At 34.7% G+C, this 13,170-nt stretch overlaps 3 protein-coding genes and 1 long non-coding RNA gene across 8 annotated transcripts; 2 read left to right on the top strand and 2 right to left on the bottom strand.

Annotated features, from left to right (window-relative positions):
- Positions 1-568: 568 nt before the first annotated feature.
- LOC9328164 (transcription factor HFR1) lies at positions 569-2,702 on the bottom strand. The gene is made up of 5 exons (XM_002892056.2): positions 2,585-2,702; positions 2,128-2,479; positions 1,916-2,041; positions 1,698-1,763; positions 569-1,169 (listed from the first exon to the last, which is right to left on the bottom strand). Coding segments are annotated over exons 1-5 (861 nt in total). The 5' UTR covers positions 2,587-2,702; the 3' UTR covers positions 569-854.
- Positions 2,703-5,564: 2,862 nt separating this feature from the next.
- Positions 5,565-7,841, top strand: LOC9328165. Of its 4 annotated transcripts, none has more exons than XR_002329583.1 (4): positions 5,565-5,882; positions 6,464-6,592; positions 6,782-6,918; positions 7,016-7,841. It is a non-coding gene; the product is annotated as an uncharacterized LOC9328165 (long non-coding RNA). The 4 variants fall into 4 exon arrangements; XR_002329581.1 differs by having other exon boundaries at positions 5,569-5,887; positions 7,075-7,841; XR_002329580.1 differs by having other exon boundaries at positions 5,570-5,882; positions 7,075-7,841.
- Positions 7,842-8,344: 503 nt separating this feature from the next.
- Positions 8,345-9,968, bottom strand: LOC9328166 (chitinase 10). Its single transcript, XM_002892058.2, has 2 exons — positions 9,301-9,968; positions 8,345-8,925 (listed from the first exon to the last, which is right to left on the bottom strand). The coding sequence occupies exons 1-2, from the start codon at positions 9,852-9,854 to the stop codon at positions 8,556-8,558; spliced, it is 924 nt and encodes a 307-aa protein (XP_002892104.2). The 5' UTR covers positions 9,855-9,968; the 3' UTR covers positions 8,345-8,555.
- A 997-nt stretch (positions 9,969-10,965) lies between these two features.
- Positions 10,966-12,951, top strand: LOC9328167 (pentatricopeptide repeat-containing protein At1g02370, mitochondrial). Of its 2 annotated transcripts, XR_002329747.1 has the most exons (3): positions 10,966-11,366; positions 11,533-12,843; positions 12,896-12,951. XR_002329747.1 is itself a non-coding variant. In XM_021015048.1 (2 exons), the coding sequence occupies exons 1-2, from the start codon at positions 11,034-11,036 to the stop codon at positions 12,772-12,774; spliced, it is 1,575 nt and encodes a 524-aa protein (XP_020870707.1). In that variant the 5' UTR covers positions 10,966-11,033; the 3' UTR covers positions 12,775-12,951. The 2 variants fall into 2 exon arrangements, 1 of the variants encoding a protein (XP_020870707.1); XM_021015048.1 differs by having other exon boundaries at positions 11,533-12,951.
- Positions 12,952-13,170: the final 219 nt, after the last annotated feature.

Below are 13,170 nucleotides of genomic sequence, written 5' to 3' on the forward strand. Positions count from 1 at the left end.
TGTATGTATGTGTGTGTGTATAGACAGATTGTTACTTTAAACAAAATATATGAATTGTGTCTCGATTGTTTCCGACGTCATATTTCTTGTGTATGTGTGTGTGTGTGTTTTACATGAGAAAACAAAACAAAATAATATATTATTTCAAGCTTTAAAATAGAAAAAATTCCCAGTTTCCAAAACAATAATTTTGGAAATTTTTGTTTGCTTATGTTTAGGTTTAGTATTTACGGCTATAAGCCTATAACTAACAAGGAAATTTTCTAAAATCTTTTCAAGGTACGGGTTTATTTAAAACAATATACACTAAACGCAAACACATACCCAAATGAAATCATCAATGTGTTATGTGTAAGAAAGTGTTTAATAGTTCTCGAAGTCAAGTTTTCTCATTTCTTATTTTCTCATACACCCTATAACTTCTAAGTAACATGCAGTGTGCAGAGGTGATTGAATGTTACTTTTTGTATACAGCATTATCATAGTGTATACTAGTATCACCCAGTGGGCCTGAATTTGAGATGCTGATGAAGATAAAGCTCATTGGGATGTAACCAATATTATCAGAGACACTAAAATAAGGGAAATGCTCTTATTTCCCTTGTTCCTACGTCCAATGCTCGTCCAAAGGATCGGATGTCTCGATATATTTTACAAATATCAGATAAATAAAAAAAAATATAATGTTACAAGAATTTATACAACTTCGAACTTATCGTATGACACAAAGGCCTCAAATAAAAAAAAATAAAAAAAAATTAAAAATAAAAAAAAGGCCTCACATAAATTGTCATATTTTTTTTTTTTTTTAACAACGTTTACTTCACATAAACTTTTCTGGAGCTACTTACTTATCATAGTCTTCTCATCGCATGGGAAGAAAAATCTAGGAAACTTGGAAAACAAGGAACCAAACCGTGAAGGCATTGAGGAGAAGAAGCTGGTGGTGGTGTTGTAAGAAAGAGAGGTTGATTAGGTGAGTGTGGGAATGAAAAATTAGTAAACGGTGGTAATGGCCAATTTGACGCCGGAATCAACTGTGACGACATCATTTGATTCGCCACATTTTGCCGTGCCACAGCCATCGCAGTCAACTGGTGGTTGTTCATTATTCCATAGTCTAATATAGCCGAAGGAAAATAAGGATTCATCCCCATCATTGACATCACCTGCAATTACAACATCAACTTTGGTTACAACTTAGTTTCTGAATATATATATAGCACAAATTTTATGTCCAAATTGATAATAGGTCTAGACTAGTGGAACAATAACGCAGTGGCTACCGTATAAAACATTTAGTTGGTAAACTTAATGAAATGCAAGATTAAAGAAATTTCAATCAATATAACATGTTCTTTTATATAACTAATATATATATATCACACTTGTTTATAGTTATTTTCATGATTTAATTTTGAGCATAAAATAATATTAATGAGTAGTGCGATATTAAAATTGCAAACATAGAAAATAGATTGTGTAGAATGTTTTTCTTTAAAAAAAAAAAAAGAATGTGTAAAACGTCTAATAATCATCTAATCGACCACCTCAAACGTGTGATTTGATTAGGTAGGTTATATACTGTCTACCCTAACCCCGATATATGAATCATAACACCCAATCCTCCCGGATGATCACCAACAAGTAAATGTGTAAATAGGATCAAGGATACTGAATAAGGTTAAAATATAGACCTTGAATTGAAGCTGAAGACTTTTCATATACTCAATGGCATTATCGAGAACTGAAACCTTGTCCGTCTGAAAACCAAAACAAAGAAAACACCGCTGGTTATTGGAAAACAAAATGTAAGGCAAAGATTCCTTGAAACATATATATATGGAACTTTATACACACAAAAATGCATAGTAACATGTTATATATATATATATATATATTAATATATATCAACCTTGTGACAATCAGGTACAAGTTGCTGTAGCGTACGCATCTTATTACACAGCTCGTCGCTTCTTCTTCTCTTGGAACCTTTTCGTATCACTGAAGGAACTTCTCTAGTAAACCCATCTGATTCCTCCTGAATAAAAAATTTCCAGTGAAACAAAATTTTAAAAACAGTCAAAACTAATATATAATACGTAACAAGGAAATATATCGACTTACATCACTGAAGACCTGGCTACGACGCCGTTTTGGTTTCTCATGTTTGTTTCTCAAATAATATCGATTATCTGAAATATGATCATGATGATCACCAGTTTCAGAATGTTCATCTGGGACAACAACCAACAAATCTGTCTTAGGTACTTCTTCTTCTACTTTATGAATCTCTGGAACAAGTTGGAGATGATTATCTGTTTGATCATGATCAAAGTAGTTGTCGTAGCTCCATTTTAAGCCGTGAATTAGACGATCTTCATCACTTCTTCCCTTTTCTTCTATATCATGATCTTTCACAGCAAATGATCCAACGTCGTTTCTCCATCCTAGTTCCATGAAATCTTGATTATTGAACCTACAAAAAGTAGTTTAACTGTTAGGGTTTACGAGATTACGGATAAAAAGAAAAGATACAAGTGGAATCGTAAGACTCCGAAACCTCTCCCTTAATTATACGTACATGTTAATTAAAGAGAAATCGGAGATGTAAAACTCGAGAAACTATTCTTTTTCAGGGACTTGAGATCTGTCTGATAAAATGGAACCCCATAAGATTATGATATAGGTCTTATTATAGGATACGATCGGAGATCGGGAGATGGATATAGTACAGCTATTAACTCAACCATCGAACCACTTATGTTTTGCCACGTTTCGTATTCTAAATGGTAATTCTTTTTTTTAGAAGTTTTCTTTCTTTCTTTAAACGGGACACCGACAGCAATAAAAACAATTCAAACTAGATTTTAATACTAGTACTAACGCGTTGTTAGACATATTTTTGTCACTTGAGATCAAACTGATATTTCCTGTGTTGTTTTATGATAAAAAAAATTCTATTAAAACAATGTTATTTGAAAATTTAATGTATTTTTTTCAAAAAGAATAGTATTTGTTTGAATATAAATATAATTAGACACACCTAACGTTAATAAATAAAAAGTTGGACAAAATAACATTAATAAATAAATAAAGTTGGAGAAAAAAAAATCTAAAACAGGTATATGAAAGAAATCTTTGACGGTACTAGATACTCTTGCTTTATATGGGTATGTAATTCTGTTTTTAATTAATTATCCAAAACGAAGCATACTTGTGTAATGAATTTAGACTTAACTAAATAACAGTAAAACTTTCTTCCCCAAAAATCTACGCATGCAAGTATACAACGTCTTATATGCACACACGCACACATATATGTAACGATTTTTTTAAGTAATCTTATTGGTTAATTAATACTCGGGCATGTGAAAGAGGTATAAATCTATCAAATAATTTGAGTGACATTTAATTTTGATGTTTTCTCCTTCAGCTGTAATACATAACGGGTAGGACCATATTTATCCTTTTAATTAACTTTCCCGTAATGCTTATCATTTCATCCTTGACTAGTCGTATACTTTATCTTAGTACAAAAAAATATCTATAATAGAAAAATAGACGCCTTAAGAAATCTCAAAAATAAAAACATTATAGACGCCATTTGTTTAGGTGATAAGAGCATGATTAATAATGATTGCTTAAAAATAGTTATTAAGAGTATTAAAATAATAAATTTGTAAAAGTAACATATGGATGGATCTTAATGTTAATTTTGGTTTTTAGCTAAGCTACTTTAGCTTTGGATCTTAGTCTTTAACAAGATTTTTCTTTAATTTTTTAGCTAAGATTTATCTAAGAAATGATTAAGACACCACCTACAATGGTGGTCTAAGCGGTCCCTCTGAAAAGCTCAACCCAAAACTTTTCGTAAATAATGAAATAAATAGCAATATTAGTTATGGAGCTGTTTATTCATTTTACCAAATAGATGGTTCTATACATATTACCTATTTAAGTATTTGTGGGTGTTTATGATATTTCATATCTAAAAGAATTTACATAATCATAATTCTGCTGTTTTATTCTTTCTCTACGGTGGACCATCGATTATTTTTCAAGTGAGAGATATACATTTGGAGAATTATTTGGGTTGTTGAAAAGAAAATCATTTTAGACTTTTATCCAAAAAACCCACGTGGTCTCTGGGTCCTAAGCCTATTCTATAAGCGAATCAGTTTTTTGTTTTCTGAAACCCACACGACACATTTATTGGAATTTTAGAGACACGTCGTCATCAATCACACACCAAGCAGGTGCGATGGTCCACACTATTGATTCAATAACCAAAACTCAACAATAATTACAACATACTGTATTTTGTATTACAAAAATCATGGTCCACATAAACCTTTTTTTTTTTTTTTTCTGTTAAACGGGCTTGCAATGTCCACATAAATAAAACTTCTTTATGAAAAAAACTCCAATTATTACCACATATTCTTCTGTATATAACAAAAATCAGAATAATATTAACGCTTTAACAGACCAACAAAAGAACACCAAATAAAAAATTATTCCGGGTATTTTGTGAATCATTAGAAAAGAAGGAAATATTTTGTTAAGATAATGTTTAATAGTAACTTTCTGCGTTGAATCAAATGGGCCTGAAGATCCTAAAAGAGAGGAAGAGAAGGCGTGTTGTTCACGTGATGCCCTCGTGATGGACATGCTTGTGTCTCTGACACTCTTGGGTACTTTATATTTCGTTGGTGTCTTAGCGAGCGACGAAGCAAAACCACAGCCACTCCATGTATCCATCTCCTAAACGACAACGACCTCTCGGAATATACATTCCAAAATCCAATCTAATCTTAGGGGCCATTCTTTTTTTTCTCTCGTTCCAATCCACTTACACAGTAATCATGAAAAAACGTTTATGCCACTGATTCTATTTTTTTTTTTTTTTAAATAGAATTTCTCCCATCATTTTCTCTTGGAACTTTTATAGTGAACTAATTCCATCACACACACGTCCCAACCCGTACCGTACATTCATTTTTTAATAAAGATATCATATATATTCCTGGAAAAAATAACATTTTAAGAATAACATTACAGGTAAAACTTTAGTCACAAAATATACGATTCCAAAGATATTTATGAACCAATTATTTGTTGAAACTTCAATCATACTAGTTTTCATTTTTTTCAAATGAAACGAATAGCAATTCTGGCTTGTTCCGGTCTGAATTTAGGTTTGGATTTGGTTTGGTTTTAGTCAAACAAAAATGTCAAAGATTTGAATGTGATTACAACTATTTTTAAAAGAATAGTTAAAACTATAATTTTTTTTAATAAATGTTGGTTTGGTTTGATTACCAAAATGAAAAATGTATCTCTTTTTTTCTCAAAAGAAAAGGGAAAAAAAAAAGAAAAAAAAAACAGAGTAAAATCACATCCGTGCAGGTTTATCCATATATCCAAATAAGATTTGGAGCCATGGCCCATTGGAGAGACCATCTGAAGCAATATATGACTACAAAAAAGAAAATGATAATTTAACCGAAATATCGATTGGGCTTTTTTGGTTGGGCCTATATGAATAACCCAAATAGCGATCAGTTATTGGTCTTTCGTTTCTTGAATTTGAAGCCTCTGGTTCACCAAGAGTCTCTTGGTTTGTCTCCTTCTCGTGGAAATTATCTCTCTCTTCTCCGTCCGGCGGCGACGCAGCCATTTTACTCGTCATTCTCCAAGCAAAACCCTCCGTTGCGTGTTGAGAAGTCTCTTAATCTCCGTTGTTCTGTAGCCTGTGGATCTTCTAGAATCGAAGGCGGATAGGTAGTACCGTGATGGCGGATTGCGTGATCTTCGGCGGAGGAAATTGTGGAGGTCCCAATTGTTTTCAGCCATCTGATTTTAAGCTCACTATAGTGGTACGGTAATGCAACATCGAAATTCGCTAAATTGTTCACTTTTCAATGCAATTTCGATTTTGTTCATGAAGCGTTAAATGAGGCTATAGATTTGACTTTGAAAGCTGTATTCATGAAGTTATCTACCGAACAATTTGTGTTGTATCTTATAGTTTAGTTTACTATAAGAGAGAGAGTTTTGGTAGAATGCTCTTTCTTTTGTTTAGTGGATTTAGCCTTCTCGTTGGTGAGAACCTTATGTGCCAATGTTCGTGTAATGGAATGGGCTTGGTGCTCTTGGCATTCGACCACCACCTCTAATTTGTGTTCTGACTAAAACATCTCCCATAAAGTTGGGATTTTTCTTCTTCTTTGTTCATGTTCTTAGAGTTTGGCAAAAGTGACTGGGTCGTGGGGAATCTGTAGAAGACTTTGTAAGGCGTAACCTTGGTGATGAGGTCTTTTGAGCGCTTAATTGAAACATTTTTGTTTAGGTTGTGTGATTAATAGGAGTTTCTTTGAACTTCAATTCGTACCAGTCTTCTTTTGTTTATAACCTGGTGCTCACAAAATCTGGATGCTCTGCATTTTTCTGCATTCAGGTGTTTATGCTGGTGATCCTTCATAACTGAGTATTAAAGCAGACTGGAGGAGAATGGTGACAGCATCATTGGTGGTACTTTGAAGGCAATTCAGGAGAGAAATAGAGCTCCCAAGGAAAACCGAGACCCGTGCGTAAAGCTTACTATTCCATGATGTTCTTCCTTTTCTCTTAACATGATACTGCAGGCACTTGCCAAAGCAAAAGGGCCAAACAGTTTGTTTTATATGCAAATGTGTTTGTTTTCTCTCCCCCTTCTCGATGAAAACAATGCAAAAGCTTGTAAACACTTCGTTATGTTGTTTTTTTATTTGGGCAGGTTGGGTAGCAAAGTTAAGGTGTCTTGGAAGCTCTCAAGTATTACTAAGCTGAAACTCCAGAAAGGATCTGTACAGAGCAAAGTGTAGTGATGACTGTCCCATCTCATTTGCTAGTAGTCTCTTGCACCCACTCTATGTAAGTTTCTTGTTTTTTCAAACCAGTTATGTGCAAATTCGAGTAGAATATGCTAACGGGTTCTTATTTTTCTGTCGCCAAAATTCCTTTCTTCAAGCTTGTCAGATTGAATATGTACACTTAAACTATGACATCTTAAATCATGTGGATTTGTAGAATTTCCCAATGATGAGTGACTTGATGATAAAGTTGCTGAAGCTGTGTCATTCATCATCTGGTCATGATGGGATATTCTTGGGTGGCAATTATGATGCTGCTGGTGTAGCATTGGGTCGGTGTGTGGAAAGGACTTACGAAACTGCAACCCAAGTCAATGATTTCATCTCTAGGTACGCTTACAAGTAACAAAAATACTAAAAATAGCCAAATAGATATTAAGATTGCAGTTTAGACTTTGACAGAGTATGTGAAGGTTCCATTAATATTCTCATAAGTATTACTATAAGTTGTGGCCAAAAGAGCAAAAATTACACAAAGCGGGAGAAAGATAGTAGAAGTCTAGAACAAATCGATCATAACTCTTGAATCTTGAGGATCTTCGTGAAGAGGTGAGATCTTGAAACTGTCGAGTCTTGGAGATTTCTGTTGCTGCGTGTAATGGGAAGATGAAGAAGAAGAAGATGGTGGGAGAATCATGGAGGACGAAGAAGGGAATTCAGGGTTTGTAGGGTGAAGGATTTGTGTGAGTAGAAGAACAATTGACGCCATTGATGATCAACTTCGAAGAAAGCTTGTGTGTGTGATTAGGGTTTTGGAGTAGATTTTGTCTTCTCATGTGATTCTTATCTGTCTTTATATATAGAGAAAAAAAGTGTGGGCCTGTGGTATTGTGGATCGATGATGTGTCTGTGTTTTAGAATCCAGTGGGACTCTTAAATCTTTGGGTGGCAAGTGGTTTTTGTCTGACTTTTGTGTCGCATTTATATCTCGCCCCCAAAACCAGCTGTTCCACGTGGCTTAGGATTCTTCTTCTTGGTTTTAATTTTCTAATAAACATTAACCATAAGATAATAAATCAAGATTTTTAACTTTTCTTGAATACAATCTACAAAAACATTAATTTTCCCTATGCTTACAAATTAGAAAGCAGAAAAAGAACTCGAATAACAAATACTCTCTTCGTTATTTTATAAATGATATTTTACAATGTTTTCAGTTTTTATTGCAATATTAATTAGTTTTTTATTGGTTTTGATGATTTATATTATACAGATTATTTTTCTATTGGTTGATTAGATAATACATGATGTTTTTGTTTAGAATTAAATAAATATTAAATGATTTCTTAATTTATGTGTATTCTTTTAAAACATCATTTATAAAAAAAAACGGATGGAATATATTAAATAAAGTGTAGCCAACATAATGTTGTTTGTTGGAGATGTATTGTGAGACAAAATCAAAACATCAAGAAATACCATAGGAATAACTTTGTGTCAATTAATTTTTTATTAGGTAGTAGTTGAAACTAAAACCATCAAATCACATTAAATGGAAAGACGACCCATAGATAAAAATACATTATTCAATATAAACCCCTACATGGCTCCATGTGTGGGGGCAATGACATAAACACACATGTTGACTTTTGTTTATAAAACATTACATACTTATTTCGGGTCAACCAAATTGATTGTTTAAGCATAGGGCCTTTGATTTTCACAGTCCAAATTAGGCCCAGTTGCTACTTTAAACAGCCCAGTATATCTCTGAAAAAACCCGATCCGGTCATTGACCCGCCCGTCTCCAGGAATCCCACACTCTAAACCGCCGTTTATTATGTTTGTGGTTAAACCAAAACCGCTGGTCCGGTTAGCCGCCAAATCCGCCGCCGTAGGTCGGTATTTTCCGATCATGACGTCATGGCACGACGGTTTGGGACTCTGCGGCGTCATCCAAAACCAAAGAGCTGTTTGGAAAGCTATCACTGAATTATTTGACACCGTTTCTGGATTCTTTAGACCGTCAAATCCTAGAGCTCGACCGGCCGGTCCGTAATTGTAGTTCCTTTTATCCCCAAAAAAAATTGGTAATTAGAAACACTTATGATGGAAAATCGGATCTTGCATTGATATAATTTTATTTATCTCTAATATAGCCGTTGCTTTGGTGAATCACTAATATATGACTCTAATTCTCTTGACTTGTGTAACAAAAATCAGATTTTCATTTTCAATGGATTCTTAGTTATGTATTTGTATAAATACTTTGCAGGTTGCGGATAACCTAAATTTTACAAAGGATTTTTTAACAAATATAAAACCGGATCATATCTTTCAAATTATTACCACGTCTACCATAATTCTCAGTTGCAATTATTATATACTCGTTTACTTAATTATGATATAATATACGGACCATTATTAGTGAAAATGAACCTACCACGATAGTTGAATTGGACCTCTTCCTTGATAAGTCTTGTTAGGGAAACAAGGCCACTGCGTATTAGAAGAATCACAATAATTGCTTTGTGGACTCACTTCTTCTTTAAAGCACAATCCCCAAGCGTACGGTCCGTCTGGTGCCGTTGCCCATCCTCCTGTCGTTTCGTGTGAAATCTGAGCCAAAAACGCAGCCACTTCGAGCCGCTGTGTCGCGGGGCTTCCTATGCTCGCGAATCTCGGAAACCGCCTCGTCGCCTGCACGAAGGATTCGTAAGTGTAGAAACCGTTTGCGGGACAAGCAGTATTGTCCTTGTGGATGAAAATTTTGTAGTAGAGGTCTCTTGGCACCAATCTCTCGATTGCGGTGGCTTCGGTTTGGCAGGAAGATAGTAAATAAGAGATTGAGAGGAAGAAGCATAAGAGGAGAATAGAGTGTTGAGCCATTTTTGGAGGGATCTTGGTGGTTTTGGTGTAAGAAGACGAGTCTGTTATATAGATGTGTAAATGATCAACGCGTTGACTTTTGACTTTAACGGTGGACTTTTTTTTCATTGGTCTGAATCTGAAGGTTCGTTTTATCGTTTATACATGCTCTCATGTGTTTTCATTCATCAAATGATGCTTCTCACGTTAAGTGATACTTTTCATATATATTTTGGGTATAATTTGTCATATAGTTTACACCTTAATTAGATATCAAGACAACAACGTCAAAAAGCGAAGCCATGCAGAAGAAAAACAACAAAAGCAATTATTATTTATTGTAGAGAAAAACAAATAACGGTTCTTCACTGAAATGACAGTTTTTTGGAGCTAAAACTTTACTAAATATGAAACCTAGATCATACTAAATAAAATCTACTTTTCACTATAATCATTGAATGATATAGATAGTGTGTATTAGTTTGTAATGTAAATTAAAAATACGATTAGAATGATTGTGGATGACGATATTTTATTCGGTCGACGTTGCAGTATTACGGAATAAGACCGATTTCAATTTTTAAAGTTTGAAGACCCATTCTTGCTATGGAAAATCTCATTATTTTTTTCTGGATGGATGGATTTTCAAAGACTCATTCGTATTTTTATTATGTGGTGGAATCTACACAAAAATTTCTCGTTCGGCGGCTAACTAATTGGTAAAGTATAAAACTACATTTTATTATATATGTTCTTAATGTAGAGCCAAAACAAATTAAGCTTTTAGTTGTGCAAAGGTTGACAAAAAAAAAGTCAATAAACCCATTTCTTTTTCTGATTTCTTATTCCAAAATATAAACTAAAATTCTATTCCTTACTATCTGAGTATCTTCTTCCCTAAATTCATGATTAAACTTCTAAGAAAATCACAATCTCTATGAAACAAATCTCATCTTTCGAAGAAGATATTTAGTTATAAAAAATTTCAAACAGATATTTTTTTGTTTCTTCTTAAAAAAATCACAATTCATCGTACTATCTTATTACTTTGGATTTATTCATCTCATGTCGATTAGTGCCTAAAGAGTTATATGAAATACGTGATTAAAAACAATCCTAATTCAGAGAGAGTATCTAACTTAAACGACATCAATTAGCCTTATGTGTTGTAAACTACACGCCGTTTTTATGCATCTTAAACGACATAAAGTTCTTGCCTTAAACCCTACCATCGTCACTCCGACCTCAATAGTAGTCGATAGGTTAGAGAAGAAACAAGATTTTGATCGATTCTTAACTACAACCAAAATGAATTTCCGTAATCTGATTACTTCCGGTTCTCGCCTCGGCAAGAGATTCTGTGCAACAGTCTTTGCTCCGGCGTCGGCGACTGGCGTCGTCGAAGCCTCTGTTTCTTCTCCAGCGGCGGCGAATGGCGTCGAAGCCTCTGTTCCTGCTCCGACGGCGGCGTCAAGGCAGCGAGAGTTGTACAAGAAACTATCGAAGCTTAGTGTGGCGGGAGGGACAGTGGCAGAGACGTTAAATCAGTTCATCATGGAGGGTATTACGGTCAGAAAAGTCGATCTCTTTCGCTGTGCGAAGGACCTTCGCAAATTCCGTCGACATCAACACGCTCTTGAGGTCCCATTTTCTTATCTCTTAAGCAACTATTTGATTTTAGATTCAAGATCTTTGTCAAAAGTTTTGTGATTTCACTAACTTTAGGATTAAAAATGACATTTTTAAGTTTGTGAGTTCACTAGTTTTAGAGTTTGATTGATTAAGGACATTGTTAATGGAATTTCAGATCTTTGATTGGATGGAGAAGAGGAAAATGACATTTTCTGTCTCTGACCATGCAATTCGTTTGGATCTAATTGCAAAGGCTAAAGGCTTAGAAGCAGCTGAGAACTATTTCAACAACTTAGATCCTTCTGCAAAGAATCATCAGTCGACTTACGGGGCGCTCATGAACTGTTACTGTGTGGAACTTGAGGAAGGGAAAGCAAAGGCTCATTTTGAGAAAATGGATGAGCTTAACTTTGTTAACAATTCGTTACCGTTTAATAACATGATGTCTATGTACATGCGGTTGAGTCAACCCGAGAAGGTACCTGTTTTGGTTGATGCAATGAAGCAGAGGGGTATATCTCCTTGTGGGGTAACTTACTCTATATGGATGCAGAGCTGTGGAAGTTTGAATGACTTAGATGGATTAGAGAAGATTATTGATGAAATGGGCAAAGACAGTGAAGCTAAAACCACTTGGAATACTTTCTCTAATCTAGCTGCAATCTTCACTAAAGCAGGTCTTTACGAGAAGGCAGAATCTGCGCTGAAATCTATGGAGAAGAAGATGAACCCTAACAACCGTGATTCCCACCATTTTCTCATTAGTTTGTACGCTGGAATCTCGAAAGGTACTGAGGTTTATAGAGTTTGGGAATCGCTGAAGAAGGCTCGTCCTGAGGTCAACAACTTGAGCTATCTTGTCATGTTACAAGCAATGAGTAAACTCGGCGACATAGATGGGATTAAGAAGATTTTCACAGAGTGGGAATCAAAATGCTGGGCGTACGATATGAGGCTGGCTAATATCGCGATTAACACGTATTTGAAAGGGAATATGTATGAAGAAGCAGAGAAGATTCTTGATGGTGCCATGGAAAAGTCTAAAGGACCTTTCTCCAAAGCGAGACAGCTTCTGATGATCCATCTGTTAGAGAATGGTAAAGCGGATTTGGCTATGAAGCATTTGGAAACAGCAGTTTCTGATCCCGCAGAGAACAAAGACGAATGGAGCTGGAGCTCAGAGCTAGTCAGCTTGTTTTTCCTTCACTTTAAGAGAGCTAAAGATGTTGATGGAGCAGAAGATTTCTGCAAGATTTTGTCAAATTGGAAACCTGTTGATTGTGAAACTATGAGCTTTCTCATAAAGACTTATGCAGCGGCAGAGAAAACTTGTCCTGATATGCGAGAGAGATTGTCTCAACACCAGATCGAAGTAAGCGAGGAGATCCAAGACTTGCTTAAAACAGTTTGTCCTTAAATTAACATTGCAGTAATTGGTAATGATTGTTATTTGAACATTATGTTTAAACTTGTGTCTCGTTTAGAGTTCAATCTTCTTGAATCTTGTTTCAGAAAACAAAGCTTAGCTCTTTTTAGAGTCCTTGACAATGTGTCGGTTACATATGGGAAGATTTTATAAAATTAGCTTTGTTTATGTTGTGGAGTACTCATCAACAAAATTTATCACTTTTAAAAAAAATTGTCAACCAATAATATGTTTGTTTATCCAAATCCGATAACCGACTTACTTGTTAAGTGTGGGTGTGGTCCATGACCCATGTTATTGTTAGTGCCACCAACTAAGTTAGGAAAATGTTTTAAAAAAAAAAAAAAAAAAACTTTATCCACAAGAGAAAAATTACTGGTTAAAACT

This window comes from Arabidopsis lyrata, assembly GCF_000004255.2.
Source record: "Arabidopsis lyrata subsp. lyrata unplaced genomic scaffold ARALYscaffold_1, whole genome shotgun sequence".
NCBI lineage: Eukaryota > Viridiplantae > Streptophyta > Magnoliopsida > Brassicales > Brassicaceae > Arabidopsis > Arabidopsis lyrata.